General features: G+C 46.2%; 1 protein-coding gene across 3 annotated transcripts in view; it reads left to right on the top strand.

Annotated features, from left to right (window-relative positions):
- Positions 1-18036, top strand: part of CCBE1 (collagen and calcium binding EGF domains 1) — a 175074-nt gene extending 157038 nt beyond the window's left edge. For 2 of the 3 annotated variants that reach the window (XR_009454102.1, XR_009454103.1), the window contains exons 6-12: positions 6957-7060; positions 7950-8070; positions 8874-9013; positions 9113-9148; positions 10027-10062; positions 13886-15302; positions 15728-18036. Coding sequence is in view for 1 of the 3 variants with exons in the window: in XM_059706238.1 (XP_059562221.1) it covers positions 6957-7060; positions 7950-8070; positions 8874-9013; positions 9113-9148; positions 10027-10062; positions 13886-14125 (677 nt within the window). In the remaining 2 variants the exon portion in view is untranslated. Of the gene's footprint in view, positions 1-6956; positions 7061-7949; positions 8071-8873; positions 9014-9112; positions 9149-10026; positions 10063-13885 lie in introns of all 3 variants that reach the window. The other variant, XM_059706238.1, reaches the window with a different exon arrangement.
- Positions 18037-18297: the final 261 nt, after the last annotated feature.

The following is an 18297-nucleotide window of genomic DNA, read 5'->3' as shown; positions in this document are numbered from 1 at the left end:
CCCCACCAGCAGTTCCCAACTGGTGGGACAAAGTGACCTGCTCAGAGACTTGGTCTTAACCAGCAGAGACCAGAGAAGCAGAGACTAGTGTGAGATGTTATTCACTGGATTAACTGGTTCTTTGATCTCAGTGGCCTCCACCTCTTGCAATGATTCTTAGGTTCTACAACCACATCCCTCTTCAGTCTCATACATTGCACTGCTGTGTGGTTCCCTAGGGATGGCTCTGAGCAGGGCAAGGTGGCCTTGGTGGCACTTAGCACCCACCTTGTACTTTGCAGCGTGCACCCAGGAGGGGCCCAGCCACAGGGCAGGGGTACAGGAAGGTCTCACTGCATCTTTGAAATTAGCAGTGCGCCAGATCGGCGCGTGGCTCTGTGTAGCATTGACCTATGAACCAGGAGGTCATGGTTCAGTTCCCAGTCAGGGTATAAGCCTGGGTTGCGGGCTCGATCTCCAGTTGGGGGTGTGCAAGAGGCAGCTGATCAATGATTCTCTCTCATCATTGATGTTTCTCTCTCTCTCTCTCTCCCTCTCCCTTCTTCTCTGAAATCAATACAAAAATACTTTTTTTAAAGATGAAATTAGTAGCTGGTGGTGCCCAGTCAGACCTGAGACCCCACTCTTGTTTCTGTCCCTGAGAAACAATTTCTCAAACACACAAAAAGTTTCAGTGCAAGAGATCAAGAATTTTATTTAAGAGATGATCGTTTGACTTCTGCAGCTGAGAATTCAGTAAAACCCTAAGCAGCCATAATTAAAAGGAATATGTATTTGCAGCTTTTGGGGTACTTTCTCTAGTATTACTTTCATGTAAAGGCATATGTGACCTCAACCATTTATTACAGCATTTCCTCACGTTGTGTTCTATACAACTTTGGGGTCATATGGGTATTGCTGAGCCTTTCTTCCTTAAGAAGCTTCTGTGTTCAGAGATTTGGGGAAGAATGTGTTACTGCACCCACTTCTTAAGGATTCATGATGCAAGTGTATTCACAGCTCTGAGAGATGGCCATTTTCTACCGAAAAAAAACATGTTAATTTTAAATAAACCTGAATTCCTCAAAATTAGTTTCTTAAGAAATACCTTCTAACATCTCCCAGATGGTGGTGTCCTGGAAATTAGAGTTTGGAAAATTCTAGCTTACTAGCATCGAAACTCTGAGCTCTGGGGCTCAACTTGGTAGGTCATCTGGTCGACTTTCAGGGAAGGATGTTTTTGGACGCAGCCACGAAGTCCAGAGGGAAGCCATTCGCTGCAGACAGCAGAGCATCTGATGAACAAAACAGGGCGATACTCCTCCATTCTGCCATTCCGAGAGACAGGATGTTCCTGTTTACAGGGGCTGGGAGGGGGCGCCCTTCTGTTTAATCAGAAAAAACTGTCTGGTGGCTCTACCGCTGCGCTTCATTGTAATGAGCTCCTCACTGCCGATTCTCTCTCTCCTCCTCCTCTACACATAGCAGCCTCAAATGACTTTTTAAAAACCTGAAAGGTCACCACTGCCAGTTGTATCATATTCCCCCCGCCGCCAGCAGCAGCATTATAAAAGAATTTCTCAGTATTTCATGTTCAGTAACTGGTCTCTATTGAATTCACCACACACGCGCAGAGGGCTTAGCATTTGGTTTTAGTATTTTACTAAGAAAAACATTCCAACACCCGTAACCAAGGAAATCAGGGAGTCACAGCCTGAGAGGAGTAATTCATACACAAAATTATGAGAAAGGACAGGCACATTGCTTGCCCTGAATGTTAAAGTCATAACTCATGTGATGGGCCACCGAGAAAGTGAGGGGCCGGCTTTGGTGGTTCTGGCAGCAAAAGGCAAGTGCCCTGGATGCATTTCTTTGACAGTGGTGACGCCCGAAAGTTCCTTGGTGTAGAAGTTAGGAGAGCTGGTAGCTGGAGCTGCGTTAGGATTAACCAGCTGTCATGGGACGGTCGCCAGGCTTCAGCTTCCTCCTCTGTAGACAAGAGGGTTGGATAAGGAGAGCTCTGAAGACCCTTTGCCCTTTGCAAATATTTTTTTCCAATGTGGTGTGAAGAGCTTCAGTAAAAGTAATACAAGCCCTCCCAGCCCTGGGAGTCCCTGTGCGGTCACGTCTTTGTCCTTCATCTAAGCGAGTGCCAAGACTCTAAGACATGCCCAGCTTCACTACCAAAACAGAGAACTTACTATATCTCAACAGATGAAGTATCAACATCCAGCTATTCAGCTCAGGACTAAGAAAAGTTAGGGGCCAGACAAACCTTGTATCTGGAACATCAGAGGCAGTTAAGTGGTTTCATCTGTTTTGGACTAATTAATAAGTCCAATATTTCATCACAGTCAATTTTTTTTTGGATGAGGAGGTAATGATTATTAAGTATAAACACATGATGTAAAACCTCCTTTCCTCCTCCTGTGTTTTTTTTAAATTTTGCATTGTCCATTGACTGTAATATTACAGTCAGAGGAATTTAAAATCAAGGATGGCCTCAGCTCTTTATCCAGAGAGCGGGCGGAGAGCAGAAGGGGCTGGCCCTGGAACTGTGTCTCATAATCCAAAGGTCGCTGTGCACACACAGGCACGGTATCTCGGCTGGCTAATAGGGAAGAATGGCTCGCTCAGTCACTTTGATTCTCTTTGAAAATATGTAGCTGGAGCCAGCTTAGTCACTCCAGGGAGTCTGTGTAGCCCCCCTGAGGAGAAGAATTAAGGGCAAGTAGGCTCCATAGTAATTAGCTATTTATCAACTTTTGTTTACTTTCTGATAAATTGACCATGACCCCCAGTGCCACTTAGTACAGTTCAAAGTGTCAGGGATGGCCAGGTGTTTCATATAACTTTCAAGCTCCACTAATCCATAGATCAGTGGTTCTCCACCTGGGGGCTTGAAAAAATGCTGATACTGTCCCGTGCTGTGACTCCCAGATGGGAGGGGTACAACTTAGTGGAATTTTAAAAGCCCCCAAGCAGTTGCAATGTGCCACCAGGGTTGAGAACTGCTGCCCGGGCACAAATCTGCACCATCAACTTTTAAAAACAAACATGCTTTGTTCGTTTGTGACACTGCTGATATGAAATGTGTTGGGAACATTCTTTAGTTCTTCTAAGTTTATTAAATATTACTAATATGGTATGTAAGGAATTCTATTTCTAGTGCTTAGGATGTATGTATACCCTGCTCAGTTATCAGTAAAAATTAGAGCTATCTGCCCTCATGTGGCTAATTGATAATATTGCACCTTTATCTGAGCAGGTTGGAGCAATATGTTGTGACTAGGGGCCCAGTGCATGAATTTGTGCACCTTGAAAGGAACTGTGGGCTGCAAGGCTGCAGTAGGCAAAGGAATGGGTCTTGACCCATCCTCTGTGCCCCTTCCCACTGCAGCCCCAGTCCCCTGTCTGCAGGCAGCCCCACTCCTGCCACCACCACTCCCACTCGCTGACAGTGCCGGCCCCACTCACACCCTCTGATGGTGCGGAGCAATTGGGGCTGGCTCCAGCGGCAGGTGCAAGTGGGGCTGGCACTGTCAGTGGGTTCAAGCAGCGGCTGCTGCCCCAATCACCCTCGGAAGCAGAAGGAGGTGGAGAAGCCCTCAGGGGCAATCAGGGCCAGCAGCTACTGCTCACACCCCCGGGTAGCACCGAGTGATCGGGACCAGCACTGGGCATCAGTAGCGGGTGTGAGCGGCAGCTCTGGCACCGGCTGCGGTGCAAGCGCCTGGCAGGACCACAGCGTGTGGGGAGCAGAGAATTTTCAGTAACCACCAGAGGCTTGCCCCAGTGACAGCGACTGGCACCCCACCTTGGTCTGGCGCCCCTGCTCCACCATCCTGCTGTGGCCAATGCCCACCATGTTCCGCACACACCCCTGCTGGTCAGCACATGTCATAGTGATCGGTTGTTCAGTTGTTCCGGTTGTTCCACTATTTGGTCTATTTGCATATTAGCCTTTTATTATATAGGATACTTCACTGAACATGGTCATAGTCACAGTCAGAGACACTCAGTGGCTACATTGAGAGGATTGAAAACAAAGTCCCAGATTCCTACCCAGATTTCTATATGAATTATTAATGTAGCACACACAGGATTATTCTAACACATTTGACAGTACTGTAGACAAATTGCGGGAGAGATGAGCCCCAATTCAGAAGAGATAGTGTGCTCTGATCTACACACAGTTATTTATCTTCAAACCCTCTGAGAGCTCTTTCCAAAGGAAAGACATCTGTAATTTTGTAGGTAACATAATTTTTAAAAAGATACCAGCATTAACAATCATATCAGCATTTATGGAGCATTTGTCATGTACTAGGCACTGTTCTGGGAACTTACAGGTATTGTGGATGCCTCACAGTAATCCCAGGTGTTGAGTGTCATTGTCACTTATCACGTTTCAAAGAATGGGTGCTCACAGAGGCTGTGACTTCCAACCGAAAAGGTACGAAGCGGCAACATCAGGATTCAGTCCTGATCATCAGACTCCACCAGAGCCTACACCCCTGGCTACTACTAGTATGTTTCTCTTTTGGTGGAAGTTTCATAAGACTTTGGAGCAAAGTTTATCTTTTGTGTGTGTGTGTGTGTGACAAAGTTTCATTATAAGGAGGTCATATACATAATTTAGAATACATAAATTTTTTAATGATTATTTTAAAGAAACATAAAATGAAAAATTTCTATAGGGAACCTCCAGAGCTCTGAGATTATGTCCATGCATCCTGAGGAATCCATTTAAAAAGAGTTTGTAATCAATATTTTCCTAATGCATTTGACTTTAAAAACCTCAGAGCAAAGTTCATCTTGATCTTTATTCTGATCATTTCACAAAGGGGCAGCAAACAGGCTGAGCACTTCTAGGTCAAAGGTCACTCTGCAGGGCTGTTCTCTGGGACAGTGAATGTGGGTCATTTGATAGACGTGCTCTAGGCCCACTCCCAGGATTTCGGATTTCAGAGAACAGGTCCCTGCGTGATTGTGGTGCTGGTGCTGCTGCTGGTCTGTTGATCACACGTGGGAACTACTGCCGTGGAGCCAGCCTGGCAGTTGGCTCTCAGGTGTTCCAAACAGAACCCCCTGTAGCAGGCTCTCTGCACCCCCACGGTGCTCAGTCGCTGCCCACAGCGTTCTGGGAGACCTTATCTGTAAAGGAGACTGAACTAAAGATACATTAGTCCTAACACCCCATGATATAAATGAAATAGTCTAGAACCCGGTATAGAGGTTTACTCTTATGAAAATATCAAATTGCCTTAATTATTACTACCCCTTGGTGAGTTCAACTTTCTATAAAAGTAGAAATAAAAAGACGGGCTTTTAACCCTTGTTCGTGATGGCCTGAGAGTTAGGGTTTCAACATATGAATCTGGGAGGCGGGGACAATTCAACATCTAACATCCTATTTCACAGACATTTTTCGAGCATCCATTATGTGGCTACCAAGAAGCGACTCTGGTTCTTAGGTGACTCCCACTCTGCACCAGTATCCCCTCTGCCGGGAAGCCTGGAGCACCCGCCACTTGAGTGGGACAGGTGGTCAACACCGCTGACCTCGGTGGCCTGAAGGGTCTCTGTAGACAGAGGTGGGCTTCATGGACACTTGAGCTGGGTCTTGCTAGTTGGTAGAATTCACTAGTGGAGGCAGCCAAGAGGCCTTTCCAGAAGAGAATAGTAAGAAGAAAAGCACGTGGGCCAAGAGGCACAGGAATTGACTTGGGGGAGATGTTGCTCTACTGTCCTTGAGTTGCATTCCAGGTAGCAGTATTATCCATCACAATCAGCACACCTGGCCCCACACCAAAGGCCTCCTAAGCTAGGAGGAGGGTTTCCACTTACCTGGAGTCACACTGCCCTATCCGCCCCAAGAAAACATTCGTACACCCCACTCTTTTCTTAAAAAATATATTTTATTGATTTTTTACAGAGAGGAAGGGAGAGAGATAGAGAGTTAGAAACATCAATGAGAGAGAAACATCGATCAGCTGCCTCCTGCACACCTCCTACTGGGGATGTGCCTGCAACCCAGGTACATGCCCTTGACCGGAATCGAACCTGGGACTCCTCAGTCCACAGGCTGACGCTCTATCCACTGAGCCAAACAGGTTATGGCGATGCACCCCACTCTTGATCCACACCGCTGCTGCCTCAGGACAGCCCTTGGTGGTGTTCACCTCCCATCAGTAGCAAGGTTGCCTCCAGTGTCTAGTCTCCAGCACACAGGTGTCTGTAGGCATTTCAGTGCCGGTAGGATAAGAGCTGTGTAAATTCTTGGCCATGGCACCATTTGACCCACTCTTTCTTTAGTGAAATATGATTTTACAAAAAGCCCTGGAGCTCCCAGTGCTCTACAAGATGTCACTGGGATCCTTCCCAGGGGATGGCCGGGGTGCCTTCTCAGGGCCTGTTCCATTTGCCCCCAGGTGGGCATGTCCAGAGTGTCTGGCACGTTTTCCATCCCAGCTTCACATCTCCATGGAGCTCAGTGCCCAGCCCTGATCTGTGACCCCCGCCTGGTCTGGCTGTGCTGCCTTTGATCGGCTGGATGACAGAGGTGATAAGGACCAGCTTTGTGAGCCCTGCGCCCGCCCGAGGCCCACTGCCTGAGCTTGGGGATAATTTACAGCGTGTGAACATTGGCCTTTGGAAGGGAGTATAAATCATGTCGCATTGATGCAGCCTGCCTTCCGGAAAGTCCTGATAAAAGGGCGAGGGTTCACATTTCCCCACATGACAGAGAAAGAGGCTGGGATTCCTAAATGGGAACAGCTGAGCCCAAAACATAGAAGGGTCCCTCTTGCTCTCTCCACCACCTGGGCGTACTGTCAGTGCTCCCCTAAAAACCGTAAATTCCTCGCACGTTCCATTGTCAGCCAGTCTGCCCAGGTCTGCCTTCCGTGAGGCTGTCTGTGGGGCTGGATGTCCTCCGGCCTCCCAGATGGACCAGAGCCCATCTCCTCTCTCAGGGCACGATGAGAAGGCTGAGAACGCGGTGAGAGCCGGAACCTGCTGTGCTTCATGCAAGGAGTTTCACCAGATGAAGCAGACGGTGCTGCAGCTGAAGCAAAAGGTACATGCCCCGCGTGTTAGACACAATCACAAAACAGGAGCACTCGGCAGAGATAAGGTGGATGAATGCTTAGAGACAGGAAGGAAATAAATCCACAAACTCGTTGAGCATTCCCTGGGGTTGGTGCCAACTAGGGTTAGGCTTGAAACGTTTGCCCACCACCCTCAGAGCTGACCGTCTAAAGGGCAGCAGAACACAACGAAGGCAGGACATGGACTAAGTGACTAATAGGCCCCCAGGTTAGGGGCACGTGGTGGAGCTGTGGAGGATGAACTATGACAATTGGGACTTTTTTATGAAATGATCATCCATACACATGGCCCTGGGGCCAACATAGGTGATTCCATTTTTATCTAATATTTTGCCTATATTCTATCAATAGGGAACATTCTCTCTGTACACTTCCATAAGCTGGTGATTATTTTCTGTGGCAGCTTTATTTTTCACATTTAAAAATTATAGCCTGTGCTTTGTCTGGGTTCCATGCACCTTGGAAAGCAGCCGTTTGGGTACCCTTGTCACCAAGGGTGAGGACTGACTCTCCCTAAAAGTCTCCCACGCATGCCTGGCAGAACATCCGGGTTCTAATAATGGCGGTGTGCTGTGGGTAATGCCCTGGGATGGACCTGGTGACCTGGTTTCTTGAACAAGCATCCTCCCGCACATCAATGGTATTTATTACACCTATCGTCAGTCACTTCACCTGTTTGTCAGCAGCTCAGAAATTGCACTTATGCTGAAAAAACACAAACTCCGGGTTTAGAAGGAGGATCTCTATATCCCCTATGAGCTCTAACTGGCTCAGATAAAGGGAAATTATCAATAGTGCAAAGAATCTCCTGGCAGTAGAGCCATCGCTTCCTGACTGAGGTTTCTCCTCTCTCTGCAGATCGCCCTGCTCCCCAACAGTGCCGCTGACCTGGGCAAGTACAACACTGGTGACAAGGTGCTGGCCTCGAACGCCTACCTTCCAGGGCCTCCTGGCCTGCCTGGGGGTCAGGGCCCTCCTGGTGAGTGTGGACAAGAGCATCGAAGGGCAAGAGTCACCAGCCAAGGGCTCACGTTTAGTGGAGGCTGGACGGAGTTCTCTAGCTTCCATGGATGAGAGCAGAAGCAGGAGTCCAGGGAGCATCCACACCTGTGTGACCAGAGGGCCTTGGGGAGTTGGTCCTCAAGCCCGAGAAACCCTCATAACCAACAGTATTTGGGGAGAAAAAGGTCATTGTCTTTTTCTTAAATGTCTTAGAGATCATTTTAAATTACAGAGAAACAAAATGAAAACTATTTTTTGACATTGATCTATATAAAAATAGATTGGTGTAGTGAACTCCTACGGGCTCATTGCCCAGCTCTGTGGACTCAGGGCCAGCCTGGTGTCCACTATTCCCTAGGTCTTTCAGATGCTGAACCCTGTACTCTTGACCACTCTCCATGTGTGGTAACTGCCACCCTGCTATGATTGATGGGATTCAGAGGAACCAGCAATTCTAAGAAATGTGAAAGAGGTAAATTGTAGAAGAACTGGTCACAGATTGGGTGAGGGGGTTGTGGAAACAAGGAAATCTATAGGAAGACTCTCAAGATTCTGGCTTGAGTGGACAGGTGACTGGTGGTTCATAACAAGAGAGGGAGAGGCAGAAGTCCATTTAGACTGGGTTAAATTTAAAATGCCAGTGGGACATCCCAGAGGAGGTGTCAAAAGGCAAAGGACAGAGTGCTCAGAGAAATGGCTACAAGGGCTCACAGACTTGTGAGCCAGCGCCCTGGCCTTCCTCGCAGGATGCGAAGCTAATGAGCTGTTCTTTGATTGCAGGCTCACCAGGACCAAAGGGCAGCCCAGGCTTCCCGGGTATGCCGGGCCCTCCTGGACAGCCGGGCCCACGGGGCTCAATGGGACCCATGGGACCATCTCCTGATCTGTCCCACATTAAGCAAGGCCGCAGGGGCCCTGTGGTCAGTATTTTCTCAGAGATCCACTTACTTTTGTTGAGGAAATCGTGTTCTTGTTCCTGGCTTTTTCCTTCTGTTAAACGAGATCCCTTTGTCTTGTAGGGCCCACCAGGTGCACCAGGAAGAGATGGCTCTAAGGTAAGTCTCATGAATGGTCCTTAACAGCCAAAGGTTTCCCAAGTTCAATAAAGCTCAAGCACTGTTTACTGTCCCTATTTTGCATGACAGAATTGAGACACAGATACACTTTCCCCCCCAAAGCTGGGAAGAAAATCTAAAAAGCAATTTCCTTAAAATAGGAAATAACCATAATAACAAAACAACCACCAAAACCACTCCTAAGAGAGATTACTCCTATGAATTTTTAAAATATTTATTAAATTGATTGGGGTGACATTGGTCAACCTGAACCTATAGGTTTTATGGTGTGGGTTTCTATGTTACAAGATTTGTATGTTGCACTGTGTGCCCACCACCCAAAGTCAAATCTTCTCCTATCACCTTATATTAGGGCCGCTTCCCCCGACCTTCTCCTATGAATTTTAAACAAGCCCATGTTGTCAGAGTAACACATGCTTTTCTCTTTAGCCAGTGTTCTTCTCTAGGGCTATTTTGTGTGTGATGTGTGTAAGTCAACAGCACAAGGTCCCTTCTGTGCAAGTGGGAGTGGTTTCACTTTGAGAACTGCCTGCTACTTGCCTCATAAAGTCAGTGTGAGTTCCTTCAGAAAGCTCCTAACTTATTCCACACCCTGCCTGGGAATGCAAGCATTCCTCTTGTCAGATCTGGTTTTAAAATATATGACCTCGGGGAAAATATGAATGAGAGACACTTGACCCAAGCAGTCTGTTCAAATAAGTGGTCCCATGAGTCCAGCTTAAGCTTACATTTGTTTCTGATGGAAAATTGTTGTTGTTTTGGGCAGGGAGATGGTCATGGCGGGTGTCTACATAGAGACTGTAGTGGTAGCCTCCATATGGTCCAAGAAGCTAACCCTGACCTTTCTCTGCTTTTAGGGGGAGAGAGGAGCTCCTGGACCCAGAGGGTCTCCGGTAAGTAGCACCATCTGCCTCGCTTCCCCAAATGTTCTCGGGAATGCAGCTCTGAGAAGTCTGTAAGTTGGTCTTAATAGCAAAAGCTGGCTTCCTCTAGCAGGTCACTCTGTCTGCCCAAACAGAACGAGGTAGTTAGGAGGGAAATCATGGAGGCCTTTAGCAGCTGCTTGGAATTTATTTTGAAATTTTGTTTTCTATTTCTTTTTCTTTTTATCATGGCTAATCTTTATTTGGAATATCTTAAGATTCAAAACCTCAGTATGCCATGAGTCTATTTTCAAGTATGTCATAAAACATCTGAAGGAGACTAGAAGAGAAATCAAAGGGCTAAGTCCTAACTCTGAACACTTCAGTATTTAGCCACCACTATAGCCTTAGCAGGTCAGGTGACCATCCCCTCAAGAGAGTACAGAGGCATGCAGGGGGGTTGGGACCACTGAGAAGAAACTAGTTGGATAAATGCATAGTATCTGGGAGATTAAAAATGAAAATCAGGGAGAAACTAAGATGGCTGCATAGGTAAACACCTGGAAATTGCTGCCTCCCACAACAACTTGAAAAATACAACGAAAAGACAAAATGGACATCATCCAGAACTACAGGAAGGCTGGCTGAGGGGAAATTCTACAACTAGAAGGAAAGAGAAAAGCACACAGACCCAGAGGAGCTGCGGAAGTAAAGTGCAGAGGTACGGAGGCTCGCGCGTGGAAAGGGGCACCTGAGGACGCGGCTGTCTTTTTAAATCAGGAGGGAGTCACAAGCTCCCGACTGCTCTGAACTCCGGTTCCGGGAAGTCTCTGGGGACCCAGGACTCATACGGGGAGAAACTGGACTGTCTGGCAGCAGGTAGAACTCTGAACTTGAGGGCAGCTTTGGCAGCAGGCAGAACTCTGAACTTGAGGGTGGCTTTCCCTCAGAGGTGCTTGCAGCAATTATCAGGGACACTGAGACGCGTGGCCCCTTAGGGCAGGGCTGAGGACCAGCCATAGCTGCTTGCTCCACCCTTTGATTCCCTGAGACCCCGCCCCACCCAGGCTACAGCAGAGGCTTTTGCATATGAATGCCCTGGCCCTTTGCAACCTGAAAATTACCTAATAAATTGCAGCTGGGCCAGACAGGCCCAGAACTTCCAAGAGAAGGCCCAAGGCCCCACAGCAGTTTGCATTGCTTCACAGCTGGGCCTCATCAGGCCACCTCCAAACTCCAAAAAAGGAAGGGGAATCTGCAGTTCTCTTTGTAGCTCCTGCTGGGTAACCTCAGGCAGAGGCTAAATTAGCACCTCCTTAGATCCAAGAGCCAGTGTACCCAGTTGTCAGAGGGGGACCATCCAGATTACAACTCCTCAGATCCATAAGGGACACACTGAGGGGGCAGACTCAGTGAGCACCAAAGCCCCACTAAAGCAAGTCTTGCCCCAGAAGGGTGTCTTCAGCACAGAAGTTCTCCCACTGCAGACACAGCTGATTCTCACTGCCAATTGGCCTGGAGGTCAATTCCTCCCAGTGATCCTACAACAATCAAGGCTTAACTACAACAAGACTGTGCACAAAGCCCACAAGGGGGTGCACCAAGAGTGTCCACCTCAGGTAACTGGGGAGGCTGAGCCACTGGGCCCTACAGGACACCTAGCACACAAAACCACTCTACCAACACAGGGAAGCATACAAAATGCGGAGACAAAGAAACAGGTCACAAATGACAGAAATGGAGGAAAGCAAATGACTGGATATAGAGTTCAAGGCCACATTTATAAGGTTTTTCAAGAATTTTATGGAAACCGCCGATAAATTTAGTGAGACCCTGGAGGATATGAAAAAAGACCAACTAGAAATTAAGCATACACTGACTGGAATAAAGAATAATATACAGAGATCCAACAGCAGACAAGAGGATCCTTAGAATCAAGTCAAAGATTTGAAATACAAAGAAACAAAAAATACCCAACCGAAAAAGAAAAAAGATTCCAAAAATATGAAGATAGTGTAAGGAGCCTCTGGGACAACTTCAAGCATACCAACATCAGAATTATAGGGGTACCAGAAGAAGAGAGAGGGCAAGATATTGAAAACCTATTTGAAGAAATAATGACTGAAAACTTCCCCTACCTGGTGAAAGAAATAGACTTACAAGTCCAGGAAGCGTAGAGAACCCCAAACAAAAGGAACCCAAAGAGGACCACACCAAGACACATCATAATTAAAATGCCAAGAGCAAAAGACAAAGAGAGAATCTTAAAAGCAGCAAGAGAAAGACAGTCAGTTACCTACAAGGGAGTACCCATACGACTGTCAGCTGATTTCTCAACAGAAACCATGCAGGCCAGAAGAGAGTGGCAAGAAATATTCAAAGTGATGAATAGCAAGAACCTACAACCAAGATTACTTTATCCAGCAAAGCTATCATTCAGAATAGAAGGTCAGATAAAGAGCTTCACGGATAAGAAAAAGCTAAAGGAGTTCATCACCACCAAACCAGCATTATATGAAATGCTGAAAATATTCTTTAAGAAGAGGAAGAAGAAAAAGGAACTCTTACCATTTGCCACAGCATGGATGGAACTGGAGAGCAGATAAATACCACATGATCTCACTCATTTGTGGAATATAATGAACAACATAAACTGATGAACAAGGACTGATCCAGAGACGGAGAGGCATTGATTGGACTGTCGGGCCTTGGAGGGAAGGTAGGGGAGGGTGGGGGTAAGGGGGAAAGATCAACCAAAGGACTTATATGCAAGCATATAGGCCTAACCAATGGACACGGACAACGGGGGTGTGAGGGCATGAGCGGGGGGGTGGGGGGGTAGGGTGTAACGTGGGGATAAGGACACATATGTAATATCTTAATCAATAAAAAATATATTAAAAAATTAAAATCGCAGTATCCAATCTCTTATCCAAAGCACAGAAAATTCAAGTAACTCCATTGCTTTTGAAGAGGTCAGTGTCATTTCTGAAAAAAGTCAAAGACCTTTAGTGTTAGAGGTAGGAGGTCTGGATTCCATCTCAGCTCTTCCATCTAGTAGCTCTCTGATCATGGTCATGTCACTTAGCATGCCTGGGCATCCATTCCCTCACCTGTGCAATGCCAAGTGGAATCTGATCTGGCACCCGTCTGCCAGCATCCAATGATGTCAAAATACTACACATCTTAAGTATTTGCAAGTGTGAGCTGCTGTTTCTAGCACAGCACGGAGGTTCTCTCCGCTTCGTTTAGGTTGTAGTTACAGTCAGGCATCCTTATAAACACTACTAATTTTGTTTTAAAAGATAACATTTTTTTAGCATTTACTATGGCCTCAGCCCTTTACATTTATTAACTCATTTATAGATGCACTTGGAAGCCTATGAAACCCAATGAAGTTGAGTCTATTATCTCCTTTTTATGGATGGGGAGATGGAAACCCAAAGAAATTAAGTAACTGCCGGAGACCAGCTAGTAAGTGGCAGAGCTGAGATCCAAACCCAACAGAGCCCCAATCTCTTAACCCCTACTCTGCCTCTATAGTATCATCCAAGTTTCTTTGGAAAATCACATGGGACAGGTTCTTCTCCTATTCTTTCATTCTGCCCGATTTGATATAGCCTAGAATTGGGAGAGAAGAGAGGTTATACAAGTGGTAAGGGAATCAGAAAGCAATTTGAAGAATCCCTCAGGCTATGCTAATAGTCCGTATGTCTTCTCCATTTGGGACACAGAATTATTGACCCAGTAGTGGCCAGCACACAGCAGGAATAGCAAACTATGGAGCCCTGCAAACCTTCACTTTGCAAGGGGCTGAGCCTGTGGTTCTGGCTTTGATTCCTCTCTCGCACAGGGGCCGCCTGGTTCTTTCGACTTCCTGCTGCTGATCCTGGCTGACATCCGCAACGACATCGCCGAACTGCAGGAGAAGGTATTCCGGCACCAGATTCACTCTTCCCACTCTTCGGCAGAGGAGTTTTTACCTCAGGAATTTGCCAGCCATCCGGAGACCATGGACTTGGGCTCTGGAGACGACTACTCAAAGGGGACTGAGACAAGAGATGTGGGGACCCCCAGGGACTTTTATCCTTAGCACATGCCAGCATCTTCATGCCAGAGGAAGAGAAGTTTTCACACCTGCAGTTAAAGCATCTGAAGAGAAGACAAGAAAATAAAACCCACCACTGGAGACCTAGACAGGATACATTTTAATGATCTTTGCTCTTTTCCTGCCTTCTCCCTACTTTTTTCCTCCCAAATACTATTTTCATAGGCCCCTCCTAGAGGTACTGGTTATATGAGGGAGTAAATGATTGGTTTATATACCTCCCTCTGAGAGCAGTTGACATTGGAACTGCTCTTTTATTTATTTATATTTTTTGGAACTTCTGGGTTTCTAAGTTAAATATTCTCACAGTATCTTAAATTTGACAGAATAAAAGGGAAAAGTGGCAAGGTGAGCTCCAAGAAATGTTAGGTTCCTTATTTAAAAAATTGGACATGTGTCCAAAGGAGACTATTACTCCTCAGTTTCAAATAAGGCTCTTCAATGAAAAGGGCAAGACAACAGTGTATATTTACTTTGGTAGATAATTCTTTGTCCTTGTTGATCTAATAGATATTCAATATTCTAGCCTCTTGTCCAACCTCACTTCCCAAATTCAATTAAAGATAGGAGAGAGTGAAGAAAGAACAGTTAGGGAAGATGGAGAAAATGAATCATAATATTTACTGCTATATAGGTTGCTACATTCTAAATTCAAATACAACTATTAAATGTTCATGCCATGCTTATCTATAAGTATCCTCCTCAGAAAAGGAAGTTACCTAGATGTAGGACTAAGTCCTCTTTTCAAAAAAGAGAAGTAAATAAAGCGCCCTGATTCACATTAGGATAATGGGTCCCTGTTTGGCCAGGACATTTTAGGGCTGTTTGATCAAACGAGTGGGCCTGTTCAGTAAATCACAGATTATTGGTTGAACAAAGGTGGATGACCCTTAGAGAGAGTTGCAGAAATTCCCAGGCTCTGACTGGGTGCCCATTAAAAAAAACAGAGGTGCCATTAGGCTATGATTCAGGTTGGGTTGATGCACAATGGGACTCAGGGCTAGAAGGAGGTAGCTGGCTCAGGTTGTTGGCTAGGGGGAAGGGGAACCTTGGGCAGGGACCCCACTAACCACAGACAAGTAATTAGCTTTCCTCGGGGACTAGAAGTCTTCATCTGGGGCCAGCCAAGCTTGCCAGCATAGAGAATTATACACTATTGAAAGTTCTAGATGTGGAAGGGGGGGGGGGGGGAGAAACAGTGTGGCAGAAATTTCCTTCCCACTAGTCCCTTTTTTTCTTAATTGTCCATAATTTAGTTCAAGTTCCAGATGTTGCAGGCCTTCTCATTCCCAGCCAATGCGGAAGGCCTTGGGAAAGGGGTATATTCCCACCTCCCATTCCGTCAGTGTTTGCTTGTATACCTCTGGGCCCCGAGGAAGCAGGCTCTGGAGCAGGCTTTCTCTGGATCCACAGAGGCAGGCGCGAGAGGACGTGCTCCCAAGGACCAGCAGAAGTGGCTTCTCCCTTGTATCGTTGGGGAACCACTTAGCTTTGAGGGCAGCGTGCAGGTTTCTTGAAGTACAAGTTCTCATTTGACACACGGACTGGCTTTTCATCCACCTGGTCAGGAGCCCTTCACCCTTACAGTGAACCTCACCAGTTATCCTGCCACAGCTCCTGTTTGCTTGTGTTGGGGTTTCCATTTCCCATCCTATATGATTTCCCCCCATATTTCTGGGAGATTCATGTTCAGTTTTCTTTTCCCATCATTTAACTCTCTTCCTGGGAAACTTGTTTCAAGAGAACCGCTGTTGGTGTTTGCACGCCACCGTTCCAGCATGCTTCGGGTTGATGGGCAGGGCTTCTGTTTGCGAATCTCAAGGGACAGCAGCCTTCCCTCCCATCATTAGAAACTCGGGACTCCAGTCAGTCAGCCAACAGCCGAGTTTTTCACAAACACGTCCGTGCTTCTTCCTTGTGCAAAATTCCCAAGGACTGTCCACCAGAATGTCACAGCTGAAAGCCACACATTCCCAACGGTCCTCTCCTAGCACTTCCCTTCCCTCTCCAGCCTCGCCAGCGCGGGTTTACGAGGCAATGAACTGAGCAGCCATTGCTTCGCATTTGGAATATATGTAATGTTCGCCTGCTTGTGGAGTACAGTATTTAAAGGGTGTGGGTGGATGAATGCTAAAGAAATTTGTGCACAAGCTCTATGAGAAATTATTAGATCTGTCTTTGATTTGTTTTTAATGAGGAATTTTATTACCTTTTCTTTTAACAGTGAACTGTGTTTAGAACTATAATCTTCTTTATTGTTAAATGCTCATAAAATGCAAGCAAACTGCATGTTGGACATGCAGAAGCTAGGATAAATATATTAAAAGCATGAACTGATGATAGTAATATCTTGGATTCATGAGACTATTCTAGATAATATTCTCCAGCAAAACACACACAATAACCTCTATTTTATCATCTCAGTCTGCTGGATCAGGTCAATTTATAAAATAATTATTCATCCTCGGATTTTCAAAAGTTGGACTAGGACCACAGGACTAAATATGCACTCTGGATGCCCAAATTGTATTTTTCAAAGATAAGACATAATGAGGCACTGTTATTTCTAATGTATCTTTCAGTTATGGATAGAAAAACAAAGCTTCGCTAATCTAAACAGGCCAGCTGCTCAAAACCGAGTGGAAAAGCTGCTTTGGGGATAAAATTTGCTACAGTTTTGCTAAACTACTTCATGGTTCAAGGGGGAAAGGGTCTTTGTAACCTCTTCAACCCGCCAGCAGAAATGTCGACTTCCATGTTTTGTACCCTGATAACTAGGACTTGTGAATAGGACCTAAATAGATTGCTTCTGTTTCGGGACAGCAATGGGAATAAAAATCTGCTATTGGAAATAGTGCAGGGAAGGCGAACATTTTAGTTTGGGAATATCTCCCTCCCTTCCCAGTTCCAGAGAAAGAAATGATAAGCTTCGCTATGCCAAAGGACATGGGGGTACAGAGGGAATGCTCTCTTCTCTCTTCTTCCCTGTTAATTCCAACACCTGCCACAAAATGAATTGACCAACTGAAGTCATTTTATTGTATAAAGGCAGACAGGTGTGTCCACAGTTAAACAGGTAAATGATAACTGCACGTGGGCATCGGTGGCAGTATCACCCCACCACATACTAGGTGGAGGGCACCCTGGTTCTGGTCGTGCTCCCTCTCCAGGGTTCGTAACTGCTTTGGCCTCATGAGCCCCATTTCCAGACATGCCAGGGAAGATAGTCTCTGTGCCAAATGTGTCCTTGGGGTGACAGCAAACCCCTCATTGTACTTTGGGTGTTACTCCCCCTCCCTCTGTCCCCCCACTCCAGCCTGTCACAGAGAGAAGCAGCCTCATTGTGCAAACTTAACATCTCTCAGATAGCCTTCCTGAAAAAGATGTATATTTGCAGGAATCTGGGCCAAACAACTAGTAGAATAGAGCCATCTAAAGTTATTAATGATGAATTCAGGGAAGTTGATGGATTTTCCTTGGCACTGTCACCATGTATGTCTCATAACAAATAAAAAAAAATGATTTTCCATTTGAGAAAAAAACACATGCGACCATGACATAATTGTTAAAAATCTTGGGCTTCACATGTTCCTTCAACAAATACCATTAGTGCTTTAGGGAAACCATAGGAAGGAGAGCCTTCCACATCCCCCAGGGACCTTGGTGTTCTTTGTTATTTCCCCAAAGCAAGTGCCCGGGGGGGGGGGGGGCGTGTCATCCATGTGGGGACTTTCTTTACTGCCCAGGGACTAGTCCTATTCTTCAGCAGCTATTTTGTTCATTATTTATAAGAGGTTCACACAACAGCTGAGCTAGTATGCAAATAGTTATGGATGTGATACTATGAAGTACTTTGATAAGATTGTATATGCTTAATAACAAAGTTATTTTTCTTATGTGGTTGTACTGTGTTTTGTCCTGATACGCAGTCCTGTGCAAAGTGTTCTCTCTCTACAAGGGACGGAGAGAGGGAGTTCTCTACAGAGCTAGAACCTGCATTCTGGGTAGGCTACCTCCTGGGGTACCAGTGTGGTCTCAACATTTGAGCCTGAGCCCAGGTCTGAAGGCCTAGGTTCCACTAAATTCTGAGTCTCAGAGGCCCATATCTCCCAGCTGGGATCCTCTGGTCCTGCAGGAGGGGTCTTCAAACCAGGGAC

The sequence above is a fragment of the Myotis daubentonii genome, chromosome 8 (genome assembly GCF_963259705.1).
Source record: "Myotis daubentonii chromosome 8, mMyoDau2.1, whole genome shotgun sequence".
NCBI lineage: Eukaryota > Metazoa > Chordata > Mammalia > Chiroptera > Vespertilionidae > Myotis > Myotis daubentonii.
Note: the sequence above shows the minus strand (reverse complement) of the source record. Positions and strands in the feature narration are given on the sequence as shown.